Below are 19,715 nucleotides of genomic sequence, written 5' to 3'. Positions count from 1 at the left end.
TTCCATCTCGACAACTTTAGCATCTGGTAGGAGCATAATGTAGTGCTGTGCATTATTTAGCAATCAGCACAAGGCTTATTAAGCAGGGATAATGTAAATCTAATGAGCTATAAATTCTTCGCTTTAAATAGAAAAGAAAATTATTCCAACAAACGATCTTAGAAAGTTAATGCACCAGGGGTAAAACGTTTTAATTCACTGCCAATCAACAGTTTGCTGGAATTCAGGAGAAACAAATACGTGACAATCTCAGCAGAAGAGTGCAGAAATTTCCCAACAAATGACTTTCAGTGCAGCTCCTCCGCCATATATGAGCAGGTGTCATATATGAGCATTAGTCTTTTCTCTGCGGGTATGTTTTACAAGGTTTCTCGTTTGATTTTAGAGGGGTTTAAATTAGTGCTGATTGTTGTGGGGAGTGTCAGACCATTCATCTTCCATAACATTCATCACGGGGCATCGTGAATTATGCAAAAGCTGCAGTGTGTTTCTAATATTTACAACTCGAGCTCCTCACACTGATGGAAACTCTACCTGTGAGTCACGCAGACTGAAAATTACCCTTGACATGAAGCAATTTACATGAATATCCCATCTCATTACAAAAGTATTGTTTGCCAGTGAGAATTGCCCCATATCAGAATTGTTATTATCTCTATTATTTCTTCTAAGAGAATATATATTCCCTCTCAAGCCAATGCAGTTCTCCTGTCAGCTCACGCTGTTAACTGCAGTCGACACTCTAACTGTTGAATGACGATGACTTGCTGCTTTCTAGCATTTATGTGTTGGTATGATGGCAGAGCATATTGGATTAAAAGTTATGTATATATATATATATATATATGGAATATATATATATATATATATATATATATATATAAAATAGTTGAATCTCAATAAACATGTGCTCAAAACAGCTGCAAGTAATAACCAAAACATGCTGTTGAGATGGATTTTAACATGCTACAATGCAGGAAAAATCATCTTCCACAAAGTATTTCATCTTTCAACTACCTGTAAGTATATATAGAATGGATGGATATCCAGTCAGAAAATAGCACGTCTTGCATTATACAATATTCTAGGTGGTTATATGAGGATTCAAGAACACTTACAGGAAGACAAGTGGCTTTGAATTCTCCTACAGGAAAACTTATATATACCTCTTGCCTCAGACAAAAGCATCATTCACACACAGAAAAGCCTCTGTTGTTAATACAGGCAGCGCCATCCACAAACGTCTATTACAAAGGTGGTTTTAGCAGTGAATAAATTGGGTAACACACAAAATAATCACTCAAAAAAAATAAATAAATAAATAACAGGACTATAAAAAATAACTCAATTCTAACAGAATACTGCAATCTCACTCCCAGAACACAGAATAAAAAGCCAATATCTTACGGAAAACCTGTTGATGGATGGGAGGCAGAAGGAGCTATCGTGGCAAGCCATTTAAACATTTATTCCTTAAAGCTAACTAGTGTATATTTTTGTTTCTAGTATAGTATACTAGTGTAGAATAGTGTTTTCTATTATTATTAGCAAGTAATTCAATAGTGATAGTGTCTTTTTCAGTTTTTGCATTTCTACTTTTCCTGCTTCCTAATCTATTTAATAAACCTGGCATTGTGTATTATGAATATTATTGGCTCTTCGATGAATTGCTATGTTCCTCCTCCTTAATGATAAACACATCTAATAAATTAAATGTTAATTTCACTAACGCTTGTTCCTTTGCCACAAATCACTTTCCTGATAATGACTACTTGGGACTACCTGTGGTTCAGATATAAACTTCATTTTCCTCTACTATTTAGACTTCACTTTCAACCAACTTTACAACTAACTATTCATTAGGCACTAATGATTCTTTATAAGTTACCTTTAGCTGTTCAAACAATAAGTAAAAAAAAAGGCAATTTTAACTTGGTAAGAAATGTCATTAGTAACAATTGGAATAGATATTATTGTTTTGTGAATAGATAGTAGTATCTAATAAATGCTAGTCAAACTGGAATAGATGATAGTAGCTTTTGGATAACTACTACCAGGCCTAACTTTTGGATAACTACTTTCTGGATATACCAGAACTTTTGGATATCAGTTATCTAAATAATATAAGCACTAGTAAAACCCGGAACAATCACTTGTACCAACTAATCCTACTAGCCAGAAGTACTGTAAATAGTTGATTTACTTATGAAATCTTATGAAAATTAACCATGTACTGTAAAAAAAAAAAAAAAAAAAGGTTGATCCAACTTAACATTTTAAGGCAACCAGTTTCAGCAGATTTTTGAGTTTGCTCAACTTATTTTTGTGGGAGATTCTCAAATTTTTGTTGTATAAACTTAAAATGACAAGTTGAGAAAACTCAAAAATCTGCTGAAGCTGGTTGCCTTAAAATTTTAAGTCGGCTCAAATTATTATTATTATTTTTTTTTTTTTACAGTGTGGTTTTATTATAGTAAAAGTTTAGTAACTATGTTTTTTTGGCAAATTGATTATCATTTGTATAACCACAGTTTTACTACAAATACCATGGTTAAACTATGGTTAGTGTAGCAAAACCATGGTTAATTTGTGGTCACCATGGTTTAACCAACAAATTAACCATGGTTTATTTATTTATTGGTTTAATTTGTAGTAAAACCATTGTTAATTTTTGTAAGGGCACTTATTAGGGCACAGATCCCGATAGAACTCAATAATGATTAAATCTATACTTGTCAGAACTGGGATGTCAAGTATCCAATGAATAATTGTATTAACTGAAATAAGTACTAATAACATAACGGTAGATTTTAGCTAGCAAAAAGCTATAAATGTTAAAACAGCTTGCCATAAGCGATTCTCACAGCATGCTCCATCCACACAGGAGCGTTAACCACGTAAGCCAGGAAAACTACAAATGAAGCTGAAAACAGTCTTTTTAAGAACACTAACACCACATTAAACCACTCAACAAAATGACAATGCCAGTATAAGATTTCAGAGAGATCTAAAGATGACCGGTATGTGTTCACAGACACATTAGACAAGTGCGCGCAATGTCACTCCATGAAGTCAATGCATTAGTGCTGCTATTCTGCAATGTGTGCGTTATTTGTTTAAAATCTACGTTAAACATGTGCATTAAATATACATAAGCACTATTTTGTATTCATTTAACCGTTTTCAGATCACCAGAATGGAATACTGACTTCTGGTTGTGAGATACGGACTTGCGTCCCTCTCATCAGCAGCACTAGGGTACTGTACTTTTCTCCAGCTAAACAACCAAAAACACCATCCAGAACAGTCAAACGTGCTGAACAACTCCTCACATGACAGCTTTTACCATGTAGACAGTTGCAGATAAACTATGAGAGCTTTGAGAGTGGTGCATATACTGGGACCGCACAGCATCATTGACGTGCGCAAGTGTTACATATGTTGTTTACACACTGCTCTCGCTTCGATACTAAACATAAGCTTTCACACATACTCCGCTTGTCTTACCTTTATGCAAAAACGTTGCGAAAATTACGTAGAAAAAGAGTGAAATAGAGTGAGATCCGAGTCCCGAGATCGCCATGTTGAACACCTGCTTCAGACTGGCGGCGCTAAATCACCTAGAGACGCTCGCAGGATCATGAGATGCGGAGAATCGGGAGGGAGTAAACACGCGCGCGCGCGCGCACGCACGCAGACACAAACGAGCGCGAGCGCACAAAGTATGCAATTCTACTGCAATTGTCGCCTGTTAATTACAGAAAGTGTATGTTTCGTTCAAACTGCGCGAAATATCTATCTATCTATCTATCTATCTATCTATCTATCTATCTATCGTTTGTTCGTTCATTGGTTCTGTCTCTCAGTCTGTCTGGATTCGTTCAATCTGTCTGCTCATAACTCCAAGGTGAGTAAAGCATTAATAAAAAAAAATGTTTTTTTTTTCCCTATTAATCAACTTTTAATACATTTTAATCATCTATCTATCTATCTATCTATCTATCTATCTATCTATCTATCTATCTATCTATCTATCTATCTATCTATCTATCTATCTATCTATCTATCTATCTATCTATCCAAGGTGAGTAAAGCATTAATAAAAAAAAAATTTCTTATAATGGATTTGCAATATTTAAATTTTTGAGCTTTAATTTTAACAAAATTAATCATTTGGGCGGTTTGTGTTTGTGTGTGTGTGTGTGTGTGTGTGTGTGTGTGTGTGCAAAGTGTGTGTGAATTAAGCATTTCTCTATCGCATCACAGTGTTTCACACACAAACAGCGCCCCCTATGTTCATAAGCGAGGCAGAGCAGCTTCAACACAAACCAGTATCAGAGGCGATATTTAAACTGTTGTTTCATTAGCTCCTCACCATTATGGCATATTAAGACAAAAACATATTTGAAATATGGATCCAGACACAATAAACATAGAAAGCTTTTAAAAGAAGAGTAAAAACAAGCATATAAGTGACACCGCAAAATACAGCGATGTCATTGCAGTTGTCCAGCTGCCCACCCATAAATCACGCAGAATACTCATCCATCTGTGTATGAGTATTTGTAGTGATTTATGAGTGCAATCATTTTGTAGCATTCCATTGCATTAACCCGTCAGTCATCTTAAGTTAGCAAAATGCAAATGAACTCCTGAGCATTTTCACTTTCTTTGCTGGAGCTGACCGTTAGTCTAAATTTATTTGAAATGTCTTCTCTACAATTTGGTGACCGTGTACATTACGTTTTGCATAAATATTACTATAGTTAACTGTAATGGCAATATGAACAGCTGTGTGCAGGTGATTCTATAAAATAATTACATATTAAGCACATGTTGTTCATTAAAATTATTTAGTAGGGCTACTTATTAATTTATTACACTCTAACATAATACATTTCAGCTTCATCCTACAAGGCTCAAAGAAAATTTAAATAGGCTATTATTAAATGAATAGATCATCCCCCAAATTAAAATTTTAGATGGTTTAAAGTTAAAACGCCTTAAAGATAGATTAAAGAAATAAGCCCAAGAAGCCGTGGTTTACAGTGAATACACTGTATTCGTGCCTTCAACCCCCTTAGCTATTATAAATTCACTGTAAACCACGGCTTCACGGGGCTGATTGCTTTTATAAAACGGTTATTCCATATACGTAGTAAGGTTTCACAAAATAAAACAGAGCAAATAAAGTGCAATGATATTAATAAAAACATTACTCTTCCGCCAAAAAATGTAGTTCCTCTGAAACTGTTGTGGTTCCAACAAAGTGGTTGCTGAGCAACACACAAATGTAAACAAAGGTGTATGTTTGTAGAGTAATAACAGCTTCGAACTTGGCTCAACCAATCAGAATCAAGGACCGCAACTATCCATTTTATAATTGTTTTTTTAAAAACATGCAGATTTTTTATAAACATACAGATGTTATATGTGTGGGCGAGAGTTCTGTTGACTATTGTGATGTTTTTATCAGCTGTTTGGGCTCTCATTCTGACGGCACCCATTCACTTCCATTGGTGAGCAAGTGATGACCTGAGGGTGAGCAAATTTTCAGCAAATTTTACTTTATGGCTGAACTATTCATAACTTATTACCTAGTATTAAAATAATATTGTAAAAAAACAACTTTCAGTATTTATAACTAGAAGTAAACTGTAACCAAAACCTAACCAGGTTTCTTTGGCCACCAATTTGTTATCTGGACTTGGTAATACCATGGTATACCTTAAATATACTTTGAAGTTATACGTAAATATATTATTATAATTATTATAATCATTCAGAACTAGAAAATACTAAGTTTTTCCATCTAATATAGTGCTCTAAAGTTTTAAGAGGATGATGAAGAGGAGAAAAACACTGTTAAACACTTGTTAAAGTTGTTTGAGTGATTTGTAGCTCTATTCCCAGAGGATGTCAAAATGTTTTTGCTCCACACTTCTAAATAAGCACCAATTCAATGAAGTGTATCCCAAGGTTGCAACCAAAACATTCTCTTTTTTGTTCATTTAGGGTTTCTTTGTTTACCCAGCAGTTGCTATCAAGAATTATGAATAGGCCGAATCATTAATTATATTGACAAATACTCATTCAACAATACTTCTCTGGAACACCAAAGTGAGGCAAACCTATCCATATAAATAGCCTTATTCACAGTGGACCTGAGAGACCAAAGCCTAGACTTCGCTGTTTAAATCTCGAGTATAATCGAATTCTTAACTAAAGAATTGCAGCATATAGCTGTGTGCTAGTAGTGGTATAAAAAAAAAAAGAAAACTAGGGAAAAATAAACCGAAAATTACAGCAGAGAAGTGCAGGGATTGGAACAGTGTAGTGTATAATCTGCCCTGTCTGTATTGCCATGGCAGTACCAGTAACCGAGCAGACAGAATGCCATCTAATTGCTCAATCTATTTGCATCTTTTTTCCAAGTGTTTCATGTCAATCCTCATTCTACGGCAGACACAGATAGCATTTAGAACCTAATTTTAATCTCCCAGCCAGTTTTCTTTGCAACGATTGAATTCCACGCATCAAATTCACTTTTGATATCATTATCCGTGGCAGGCTGCCAACTCTAACGTTCTTAAAGGTAGCAAATGCTACAGTGAGATATTGTATAACAGCATGATAACAAGCTTTGGGTAATACCTGTCTGGGCTGTTGTATGTGACACAGTAGTAGGATTGTTTTTTGCGTCCCTGGCTTCATTTTTAATCAATAGAGTTCAGTTTCCAAACACAGTAAAAGGCTTGCTGAGGATCGGACCGTCTAGTTTATAAAGCAGATAGTTAAGAGTCTGAATTCTGATTCACAGTCTTCATTAATGAACAGCAACCGTAAACAGCATACAGTAATACTAATGATATATATATATATATATATATATATATATATATATAATACTAATGATCATTTGAATCAGGATAAATTGTTGTTTTCCCCAATAACAAATTAATACATTTAGCCTAATGGTTTTTGAATGTAGGTGTCATACTTACACATACTTAGTGTTACTGCCAATAATTATTATCATTATGATAACCTCTGATAACATTAAATATGTATCACAGATATTAAAATTCAATTTTGTAAATACATTTTTAAAAATTGAATTAATTATAAGTGCTTAATTGGATTTGAATTTAGGCATCACACCATTGTATACAGTTTAAAAAAGTTATAATTATAATTATAAAAATTATAATAATATAATAATAAAATTATAATAATTATAATAAATTATTATTTGCTAAAGGTAATCATTATATTTAATAATTCAGTTTTTTTTAAGGTTAAAGGGATACTCCACCCCAAAATGAAAATTTTGTCATTAATCATCTTCTTTCATCTTCGGAACACAATTTAAGATATTTTAGATGAAAACCGGGAGGCTTGTGACTGTCCCGTTGACTGCCAAACAATTAACACTGTCAAGGCACAGAAAAGTATGAAAAACATCGTCAGAATACTCCATCTGCCATCAGTGGTTCAACCGTAACGTTGTGAAGCGACGAGAATACTTTTTGTACGGAAATAAAACAAAAATAACGACTTTATTCAACAATTTCGGCAGTGTAACGTCACCGTAGCTCCATTTTGGAGAGTATCGCTGCACGCAAAATGCATACGCCCTTCTGTGTCAGCCGCGACATAGGGATGCACTGTTTGCGTTCAAATCAAAGCGTAAATCCACGTAGAAAACGTATCCTTGTGTCGTGGCTGACACAGAAGGGCGTACGCATTTTGCGTGCAGCGATACTCTCCAAAATGGCGCTACGGTGACGCCACGGTGCCGAATTGTTGAATAAAGTCGTTATTTTTGTTTTATTTCTGTACAAAAAGTATTCTCGTCGCTTCATAACGTTATGGCAGATGGAATATTCTGACGATGTTTTTCATACTTTTCTGGACCTTGATAGTGTAATTTACTTGGCAGTCAATGGGACAGTCACAAGCCTCTTGGTTTTCATCTAAAATATCTTAAATTGTGTTCCGAAGATGAACGAAGGTTTTACGGGTTTGGAACGGCATGGGGGTAAGTGATTAATGACAAAATTTTCATTTTGGGGTGGAGTTTCCCTTTAACTCAATGCTCAATGTGAGCTTTAGATGATGGCAAAGGTGCACAGTGTAAAATATTTAATTTTCACAGAAAAAGACTTTATACAGTCAAACAGTTATACAGTCATTTTTACATTCAAAACCTTTTTCAGGGCACCTTTGACCTTAACTCACATTAAGTAAAAAAAATAAATAAAATGGAATCATTAATTACAAACAATTATTATAATTATCTTTAGCAAATATTAAAATTATTAATGGCCACAACATGGTACCAAATTACCATACCATATATGGTGAAAAACTGTAAATAGTTGGACATGGCATTATATGTAATTTTACTGTAAAATACTTTCAAAGTTATTCATTAAAACTAAAAATTATGTAATTTATGGTGAAAAACAATGAAAGGGCATTCCAAGAACTCCCTACGTGATTTGTGTTACATTTTCTATATTATATAATGTTTTTTTGGTTTTTTTGCATTATGTTTGTGTCATGTGTTACCCTGATAGTGTTTTCTTCTTGTCTGCATAAACCTATGCACCATCTATAATAAAACACGATCAATAGTCATATATAGTTTGTATATATGCCTGCTAGCGATGTTTTATGAACAGACCACTTACGATTCATTATGTGGCTTTCTATTAGACCACCTGTGTTATCATGGTGGTCATCTGTACATTTGAAGGAAAAAATATTTGGTATATTAACATTATGTCACTTTATTATATACTGTAAAACACACAGGCACCAATGTGCCATAATACAGGAAAAACTGTCACAGTACTTTTAAAGGTAATTTTTAAGGTGTAATCTGAAATGCATAGATGGGGAAATGAGCATGAACAATTAAATATCAATGATCCTGATAAAAAAATCTAATAAATAAAAAATAATAGTGATTGATAATAGTGCCACTATAGCAGGTTAGTTTGGAAATGTAATAGGTTATAGATTACATGTTACCCATAAAATGGTATAAGTAGTGTAACTATTTCCATTACTTTATTAAAGTAATGTAAGTTTTTGATTACTTTTCTAAATCTCTAACAAATGTTTTTAACTGTTAATCATTTTGAAACATTTAAAGCAGGCAGGGTTAACTTTACAGTAGTACTCAACATTACTGTCACACTTTCAAAATCCTTCATCACTTGAATTTAGATTATAATAATTTAATTTGAAAGCACAGCCACCACAAAATCAGACTTTAACACCTCTTTTAACTTTGAGATCATTCTGAGGTTAAATACAGATTTCAAATCATAACATAAAGTTTAACAGTTATGATACTGTTTTTGAAATCAAATCCTTGCATAGCTACGACAAGAAACACTGGCATCTAACAATGCCCTGAAAAAAACAGATTACAGTTACATTTCTTTTTTAATTAAATTATGTAATTCCATTACGTATAATAGTTACTCCCCAACACTTACTATATCGCACATGCCTAACTCTTCAGGCACTCTGACACATTCAGAGATCGCTTCAAGAAAACAGTCCATTCAGACAGTTGGTTTTCTACGAATTTTTCCATCTTTCTAGGTCCAACATAAATCATACAAAACAAGGAAATGTAGGAGATGGTATATTGGATGATTGAAGCTTCCCTGTAGTGCAGGCTGGTCACAGCTCAGCCTGATCCCTGTAGCACATAAGAGCACTGAACCGCAAATCCTGTCCACTGGTGAGCCCGTGTATAAGTGTGTGTGTGTGTGTGTGTGTGTGTTTGTGTGTGCAGGTTGACCGCTGTGTGCCATTGAACTCTCCGGGGAACCACAGGAGGAACAGAGAGCCAAGACAGTTGAATTCCCTTTGTTTTGCCTTGAGGCTACGGCCGTAATGAATGCTGACAAAACTCATAAATTCCTCATACTGGGGTGCCACATATTTCCTCTAGCCCAATGGTATCAGTGCAATGGCAGTGGCAGATTTAAAAGGCATTAAGCAATTTATCAGGCCTCCACGATAGACATGGAGGCATGAATCAAAAAAACACAAAGCATTCTGGGCTGTTTCAAATCACCGCTTCAGATCATCCTTGCTTACAGAGTTCTCTATCAAAAATATCGCTACGCAGAAAGAACAGTTCACCGTGTCTGGGGACCTCTCTGTTGAGATACTCTGTAGAAAAGACTGATTAAATGTGATTCTGCAGTGCATATAAACAGGTTTTTCAGAAAAACTAGGAGTTGCATCACCAAGGTCATGGGTTCGATTCCTAGGGAATGTGAAACTGAAAAATGTAAGCTTTGAATACACTTACAAGATCCTTTGGATAAAAGCGTCTGCTGAATGCATAACTGCATAAATGTAAAACATAAATAAGATCACTTGTAGATCGCTTAATGTTAGGTATGGTCTCAGTATGAAAGGACTCTTTTTCAAAAAGGTAAGTAAGTGGTTTACAGTAATTCAATGGTTCCTCATTAGAAATGAGTTTTGAATATATACCATACAAAATAACCACACAGACTCAACTGAAATACCTCTTGTTGTGTAACATGTAGTGGAAAAATACCAGAACTGATTCATGTGCTCTTCAAGTGAAGATGGAAACATCGTAATTATGATTTATGAGCACATAAATGATATGATCTGTATAGATAAGTGAACATAAATGAATTATAATAAATAATTGATTTATTAGTTGTTTTGATTTTGCTCTATTTCTATCATTTTAAAAGCTAAAGTTGATAGAACTTGACTATTTTATTTATTTATTTTTTGCTATATGCAACAAATATTTTGTTTTGATACAATATAAATAAGTAATAGAAATGAGTAAGTTTCATCATTTTGAATTAAGATGTATGGTTGGGTTTACTGTTCACAATATAATTCTTTTGTTTTGTTTAGGCTATAACTTCTGTTTTGTGTTTCCGACTTGAATGCATGCCATGTTGTAATAATGATCCGACCTTCCAATATGCACTTGAAAGCAGCATAAGCACCACTAAATTTAACTAACATAAACAAATCTCTTTCAGTTCAAGCACCAAATAGAACATAAGCATGCTAAATGCTAATGCATCAACATTTACTAATTCCTAGGAACAAGAAACCCACTGCCCAGTTTTAATGGAACAAAAGAGATTGTAGTCCCAGTATAGGCTTTCATTTTACAAAATGAAGTGGATTTAATACAATTAAATTATGGTCACAAAAGAAATTACGAATTGTTGCATTAGCTCATTTTAATCAAGTAAATTGAACAAGCAGGGGAAAAAAATCATGTCTTGAGTGTAATGTAATTAAGATGTCTTATAATACCTTGTTTTTGTCGAATTTGAAAGCAACAACATGCATCATTTGCAGAGAAGCCAATCCCAAAATGCACTGCCACAAGCTCTGTGTGAAACATCCACCTAAAATGGTAAAATAGAGAAACTGTTAAATGATAAACAAACATTTGATAAGAAAAAAGTTCCAATTTTAACTATAAAATAGATTCTTGTTTTGGCTTATTGGAAGATCAGGCTGTTAGCTTAGCAAAATGCTAATGACAAACTCTATTGAAATACAACAGTCCAGTCTGCCATGTGGGATGATTGTGTTAGAGTTGTACTTAAGCTATATTGCATACTGCAAAATGATTACTTCCCAACATATATTCTGTTCTATTTTCTAGAAGAATTCATATCAAACACAATGCATGTAATTTCCTGTAAGTCACGTTGATGAAAAAGCATCTTCTATTTTGTACACAACATGCAGAACATATAAATGTGTGTGTGTGTGTTCTAAGAAGGCATTTACTTCAATCATGATGACAGTCTCAATGATAAACTACACCACATATTCACTGACCGAGTGAAACGCAACCATTTCACTAGTTTTTTTTCCCCCTTTGCTAACTGCAGTGTTGTATTAAAGTGCAGCACTCTGGCAGATACAGTGAGTCATTCTCTGATGGAATAAAATAAACCACCGTGGCTGATCGTAATGCGTGCCCTCACGTCTTTATGATCCTGTCAGCTTCTCTTTCAAGATTGACTGAATGTAATGTCTGTTACATATTTTCAGAAATCTGTCAACATCAAAGGCATCGTGGTATTTATTGCCTTTATTTGTGTTTTCTTGCTGTTCAGGGCTGTTATATTTTAGCATAGCCCAGGCAGTTATACTTGTCGAAATAGAAATAGGTTGTCCAATGTGTGTAGATATAAAACAGCACTGTTTTATAACAAAATACATAATACATTTTATTTACCGCTTTGCTAATTAGCTTTTGTTTAATTTATACGATGCCTCTAAATGGGTTTCGCCTGTAGGGGTATTTTTATGGATGTGCAAAGAATGATCTATTGAATGCTGGTGCTGCAGTCTTCTCTCTGCTGAAGAGGCAAGCGCAAGAAATACGCAAAAGTTCTTGCTGTGAGTATTGATTTAACTGCGTTCTGTTAATATTAAAAAAAATCTCAAAAGTACACACTGAAGGATAACCCTGTCCTGTCAACTGACCAGCTTCAAAAAATACTTTTAGGTTTTAAGAATATAACCTAGATCACTGCTTCTTAGCTGGGTCCCAGTCTGTTCTGATAAGGCAGCAGACGGCAGTAACAAAACAATTCTAGATAAAAAGTAGATAAATAAATGGGTTTATTAACTTTTAAAAGGGAAAATGCTTCCTATGTCTTTTGTTTTTGACATCAAATGCTGCACACAAAATCCTCATCCTCAAAAACCATGAGCAAAACTATAATGTAAAATAAATAATGATCCAGTGACAATGAGATATGAAGTCACATTATGATATATGAAGGGAAAATGCTTCCAATATATTTTGTTGGTGACATCAATGGCTGAGCGGCCAATCAACTCTAGGCAAAATCCCCATCCTCAAAAGCTATCAATGAAACTACAAAAAGTAAAAGGAATAATGAACCAGTGACGTGAAATCACAATTAATTGCAATTGTGAAAAAGTTAAGAGTTAGAAAAATAAAGTCAAAATTCTGAGATATACAGTGCGATTATGACACCAGGTGCCACTTCTGTCAGCTAAGAAGAGGAATCCTGTCCAAAAACCCACACTTGCGGTCTTGATCACTTGAGAGCCCGTACATGCAACAGGAAGTAAGTGGCGCAAGACTTTCCCAGGTCTTAAAAATGTCAAAGTGCAGTTCCCTTAATGCACACTAAATGGTATTCAAGAGTATGTGTCCCATCATGCAGCATGTTCTGGAAATAAATCAACTTTTTGCTGAGATCTTGTGAGATGTTGAGGAAACCTATCGTTCCAAACACGTAAAACCTCCGTTCACTTTCGGAACACAAATTAAGATATTTTTGATGAAATCAGAGAGCTCTCTGACCCTGCAATGCAACTACCACATTCAAGGCCCAGAAAGGTAGTAAGGATATCGTTAAAATAGTCCATTTAACATCAGTGGTTCAACTGTAATTTTATGAAACTGCGCCTTGTTTACAAGCAGAGGAATGCACACACATGCATCGTGGTACTAACGTGAATAGCGGCGGAGACCCGGACCCGGAAGAGAAGAGTCGTAAAATTCTTTATTTTTGTTTTCGCTGCACACAAAAAGTATTCTCGTAGCTTCATAACAATAAGGTTGAACCACAGATGTTACATGGACTATTTTAACAATGTCCTTACTACCTTTCTGGGCCTTGAACATGTCAGTTGCCTTGCTATCTATGCAGGGTCAGAAAGCTCTCGCATTTCATCAAAAATATCTTAATTTGTGTTCTGAAGATGAATTAAATGACATGAGGGCAAGTAATTAATGAGAGAATTTTCATTTTTGGGTGCAAGTATCCCTTTAAATATTAATAATAATAAAAAATTACATATAATTTTGATGTAAAAGGTAAAGTGTTGTAAAGTGTTTATTGGTATAGAGTATGTGTATGATAATTTGCATTTATGCAATATTTGCATATCACTTGGCTAATTAGATGCACCTGAACTGTGTCATCTGTTATAGGGACCACTAAACAGACATTTAGAAGCTTGTTTTAAAATGCCAAGTATTGAAAATCAAAACAAAGCTCTGTAAACACTTAAATTTTACAGCATCATAAAGGCTGGAAAACACTACTTGACTTTTAAAATCTGAACAGATTTTAAAACACTGGGCATCATACAGTTACCGACTTTGTGAACAGTCACAGAGGAAAAACTGGTCATCATCATACACTAAACGACTGAGGATCATACACTAAAAATTGTTCAAATCACAACAAACACGCACAGAAATGTGCACCTTGCTAGGAAATGCCTGACAAATGACAGTATGTGTTCTAAAAATCAACCCAAAATATATACATTTTTTATATCCTCCGAATGGATAGAATCATATGAAGCTAAAAAAAAATAAAAAGTTCTGTGATCATCATACTGTGACTCTCTGAGAAAACGTTAACTCAAATCTGCAGACTGGCTCTGACATTCGGCAACTAGCGTCAACTTCTCCGGACTGTAAATTGGGGCAAAATTGCATAGTATTCCAGCCTAAGGTGTGCCCCATTGGCTAGTGAAAAGTTCTACATACACCTCTGATCTTCACAACCACTTGAACACTTGGGCGAGAAACAGGAAATACGTCATGTAAGTATACAAGTGATCAAGTGCAAAGCCTGCAAGTGTGGGTATTTGGACAGGCCCTGAGGCTACAATTCACACGGGCTCCGCAAAAATTGGACAACTTTAATGAGTCTCAATTTCTGCTGTGACATTCGGATGGCAGGGTCAGAATTTGGTGTAAACAACATGACGCAAGAACCCATCCTGCCTGGTATCAACAGTTCAGGCTGGTGGTGCAGGTAGAGTGGTATGAGGGATATTTTCTTGGCACACTTTGGGCCCCTAAGTACCAGCTGAGCAGTGTTTAAACCCCACAGCCTATGTTTTATTGTTGACCATGTCCATCTCTTTATGACCACAGTGTATCCATCTTTTGAAGGCTACTTCCAGCAGGATGATACACCATGTCACAAAGCTCAAATCATCTTAAACTGGTTTCTCGAACATGACAATGAGTTCACTCAAATGGCTTCCACAGTCACCAAATCTTTGGGATTGCATCATGAATGTGCAGCAGATATGATGCTATCATGTCAATATGAACCAAAATCTCTGAGAAATGTTTCCAGCACCTTGTTGAATCCATGCAGTTCTGAAGGCAAAATGTGCCCCAACATGGTACTAGCAAGGTGTACCTAATAAAGTGGCTGGTAAGAGCATATATTTTTGTTTACTTTTGTATGATGAACAATTTTGGTTCTGTGTTGGGTTGCCACTTGGTGTCCACATGTCTAAAACAAATTAAGTTATGACCTTCATGTCAAAATTAGATGACGTGAACAACCTTCTTGATTGAAATCAATGTCCATAAGTGACATCTGCAATCAGTGTAAGGGTCTGTGATTACAAACAAACATTTTTGGCTTGTGGTTTTGGTCCTTTTATGCTGGACTGATAAGTGTATTAATTATTTAGTTGTTATTTTGAACTGTGATATATACTGGGGTGGACCAAAGTGTTTGTTTTATTTGAGAGGATTTTTTAACTGATGACCAAGTAACAATGCACACTGATTGGAGGGCTTTCGAGGTAATCATAAACAGGGCATTTCAGAGTCAGGCGGAGGTAGAAGAGGGTTCACCGAGCACACTTAGTGTGTCCCTTGATGCACATATAACCATAGATGCATTTTCAGTATGTGTAAGTTTCATAAAATGACATACACGAGAGAGTGCCATGGCAATATTGCAATAAAATCTTTCAAGCTCATTTTTTTCCCCAGTGCATTGCCAATTCCAAACTCTAAGTTTCTGTTTCGGAGTTTTAGGAGTAAAGTATAGAGTATTCAAATTCAAATTAAAGAGTGAGATTGTAAGGAAGGTTAGGTATTTTAATTGGATTAATTTGCATAAGAAAATTAGTTTTATGTATCTTCAAACATCATAATCCATAATTACTTTACCATTCTTTCCTATGCCATATGTACCCTTGTATTTGCATAATATTAATTAGAGAACTGTTCTGTCACAAAGGGTCAGTTTAAATGAACATTGTTGAGCTTCTTGTCATTTGAATAGCAGGATAATTACCTATTGCTCGCTGGTCAATGACTATTTTAAAAAAGAAAAAAAAAATCAATATTAGACCTACAATATGACCTGAAGACTAGACCAGCAGAAAAAGGTTCTGGAATTATGAAGCTCTGCACTGTTTTTAGGCCAGTAGTCAGCAGTGACAGTGATGTGTAAATAAAGTTTAGAGCAACGATACTGCATTCTAGGGACATGGAAAGTGAAAGCAGTAAATGTCCTGGCTTGTCAGTAGTGGAGATTGTACCTGAAAGACTTCAAGTAAACCAGTTTTAAAAAAGCTCTATTTGATTTGAGTGAAGATTCAGCTCCAAAACGAGGCTGCAATAACAAATGTTTTGTGGGACAGGGAACAATGGTTCTGAGGAATTGAAAGTGCACTTTACAGTCCGCTCAACAGATTTGGTCAAAGGCAGGAGATAACATTCAGAAAGTGGAGCCATCACTCCGATGTCCATCAAAAGGTGTGTCTACTCTCAAAGAGAGCGCAACCAGGTTTGAAGAATGCATTCCCTAGACAGCAATGCAGCCTCTTTTCTAAAATCTGTACTTTGTCATATTTTCTTGTAGAAAAAATAAACATCCTAAAAGAAGATCAATTTACTTTCTAACAAAGTAGTGAGGTTTATGATTTTTTATTTATTTATTTATTTATTTATAAAAATGCCAGTGTGGTAAGAAGAATAAACTTATTTCAAGATATATTCTCAGAAAATTTAATATCTTGCATAAGAAAAAATATTAGCTATATTAAACAGGTCTTAATCCCTTTCTTGAAATAAAAACAAAAACAAGACAAAACACTGATTAATCTATTTAGACAAGTTCAGAGACTTGCTTTCAGATAATGCTTGGTGAATTATTTTTCTTTTATCTTAATAACATTAATGTTAAAAAAAAAACAAGTGACAAGAAAAAATATATAAATATTTTAATATACAGTAGCAGTAAACAAGCTATTAATGTATTAATATATATTGATAGACAATGTCTGTAAACAAGTATTGATATCACCTTGTTTAACTTCTCAAGTAAATTTATCTTGTCGTTTAGATATTTTATTGGATAATTGAAATAAAAATGGTTAATCTAACATAAACATTAAGATAAAGACAAAAACTATATGCATTTACTTGTTGTTTACAGAGGATATTTATTACATTTTTTATATCCCATTGGTAATTTATTTTTCTTGTTCTACGCATACTTCTAAAAAAAAAAGTATGCTTGAAACGAAAAGAATTTGCCAATGTCTTCATTTCTTAATGTAATTTTCAAGTACATTAGTACTGATTTACAGATGTTTAGATAGTTTCATAAAAATTTTGTTTAAGAAAACGATTTTTTTTTTTTCTTGTTTTTGTTTTATTAATGGCTCCAATAGCCTCATGGGCAGCGCACTGACGCGTTGTTGTGCTTGGGGCGTCCCAAGTACGAGTCACGGGTTGCATACCAAGTCCAAGTTTAGCTGGCTTATACTACAAAAACATATCTTTCCATCCCATTACTAATTCCAAGACATTTTATAAAACATGTAAAATACTCAAATTAAATGCTATTTTTTAACTATCAGATCAGATTACCAAGGTTCACCTCTCTGGGGCATTTCAATGCTGTGTGGCTCATTACACTGTGCTGACTGTGTCTGGCCCAGAGATAAACATTAGCTTCATGGCTCACAAAGCAGAACTGCAGTCCTCTGGCAATTTGGATGTAACAAGTTCCTCTTCATACCCTCGAGACCATTTTAACTGGGTTTTTCTACACCGACCTGCCAATCATATACTGCAGAGGGAACTGTGGATAGGTCTACTATTAATCTATTTGCAGCAGAATCTATCCAATAATCAGGCAGAAATGTGCGAGTCGTTCATGGACTGCACTTTTATAAGAGGTTTGAAAGGAAGATATTAGGCTGGTACTGGGGTGAGAGTATTCAGTCTTCTAAACAGTATGATTTATAAAAGAAACTGTTTTTCAGTCACACACACACACACACACACATATATATTCTCCAAAGAAATTTTATAATGCAGCTGGGTCCTACCCAACAGAGACTCAATGTCAAACCCCCAACAAAACATTCAAACCTTAAACGGCATTAACAATTAAAGAGAGTCGAGACTTATAAATGTCATATTAAAACCCACACCATAGATACTATTTTCTATTTGGTGTTATTCGGCAAGGCCATATGTAGTGCGTATTAAAAATACACGTGATGTGGCTTTTCACAAAGATTTAAAGAAAATGTTACTCAGATAAAGATCACATGGTGTAACAATACACCGCAAAATCTCAAGCCTGGAGCTCTTCAAACATTAATTGGAAAGGATTATTCGATGTGGAGCATTTAAAGGATACACTCCAGTAATCAGTGGGGAGCACTCAACACATCTGTGTGAATGCCTCGTTAGAGGTGAAGATTCCCTTTATTGAAGGTTATCGCATTGTGTTTAGTTGTTTGTTGTATGTTTATGCAGTAGCTAATAATTGAAGGAATAGATATTTATTTTATCATCCTTTAGACAACCTCAGGTAATTCCAAACTTGTTTGACTTACTTTCTTGTGGAACACAAACGGAGGTATTTAGCAGAATGTAGATGCTGCTCTTTTGCATAAATAAAAAGTTATGTGGGTTTGTAATGACATATCGGTGAATAAATGTTACAAGAATGGTTATCCACAAAAAGAAAAGGATAAATATGTTAAAAATCTTTACCAACACTCTGCCATGGTATAACCATCACGTAAAATTAAACATTTTTTCCTACACCTTGAACACACATAAGTGCATCCCTCTTAATCAATATTTTCCAAAACATTTAAAGTTAAAAAAAAAAAAAAGAGTCATTTTTACAAATATTATATATTACTACATAAATATCATTAGGGTTTTGAGGAGTCGCACCACATGACATTTTACTAACCTAACCTGAAATAACCTTATTTTGTCATAAAAACTAATAAAATATATTTCCCTAAGAAATAATATTAAAGTGCCCCTACTATGGGTTATGAAAGGTTCATATTTTGGTTTTGGGAGTCCCCAACAACAGGTTGACATGCATGCAAGGTCAAAAAACACTTTCATTTTCTTATAATATGCATTTATTTTTACCTTATTTGCCCCAAACGATTCGCTCAATGATTCATTTTTCCAAACCCCTCCTTTGCCTGACGCCAATCCGCGGTGATTGGTCCAATTGGTCGATTTCAAATAAAGCAGAGAGCAGTGCTGCTTTGTGTTCAGCCGTTATTAGCTATTTTTAATGCTCCAAAAGCGGCACCTAGTGGTAACAAGTGGGCGGGCAATATGCTAATGTTTCATGTTGACGTCAAGATGAAACGGCTTAAGATTCGTTTTAAAAACGACTCGTTTCAATGATTCGGAGTCGACTCTTTCTTTTGAGAGATAACTTTATACACAGTGCACTTTCAGATTTAAAACTTTGTAGGATGTTTTCATTCACTTAGAGCTGTGTTACACACTGCATGAAAGGTCATTTTCAAAAATTCATAATAGGGGCACTTTAAAGCATTGTGCAAACTACTTTATG

General features: G+C 34.7%; 1 protein-coding gene across 4 annotated transcripts in view; it reads right to left on the bottom strand.

Moving 5' to 3' along the window:
• Positions 1–3,645, bottom strand: part of cadm1b (cell adhesion molecule 1b) — a 182,842-nt gene extending 179,197 nt beyond the window's left edge. For 2 of the 4 annotated variants that reach the window (XM_058745269.1, XM_058745273.1), the window contains exon 1: positions 3,508–3,641. In XM_058745269.1, the coding sequence (XP_058601252.1) occupies positions 3,508–3,583 (76 nt within the window). In that variant the 5' untranslated portion in view covers positions 3,584–3,641. Of the gene's footprint in view, positions 1–3,507 lie in introns of all 4 variants that reach the window. The other 2 variants (XM_058745272.1, XM_058745271.1) reach the window with 2 other exon arrangements.
• Positions 3,646–19,715: the final 16,070 nt, after the last annotated feature.

Source organism: Onychostoma macrolepis, chromosome 15, assembly GCF_012432095.1.
Source record: "Onychostoma macrolepis isolate SWU-2019 chromosome 15, ASM1243209v1, whole genome shotgun sequence".
NCBI lineage: Eukaryota > Metazoa > Chordata > Actinopteri > Cypriniformes > Cyprinidae > Onychostoma > Onychostoma macrolepis.
This window is presented reverse-complemented; position numbering and strand designations above follow the sequence as displayed.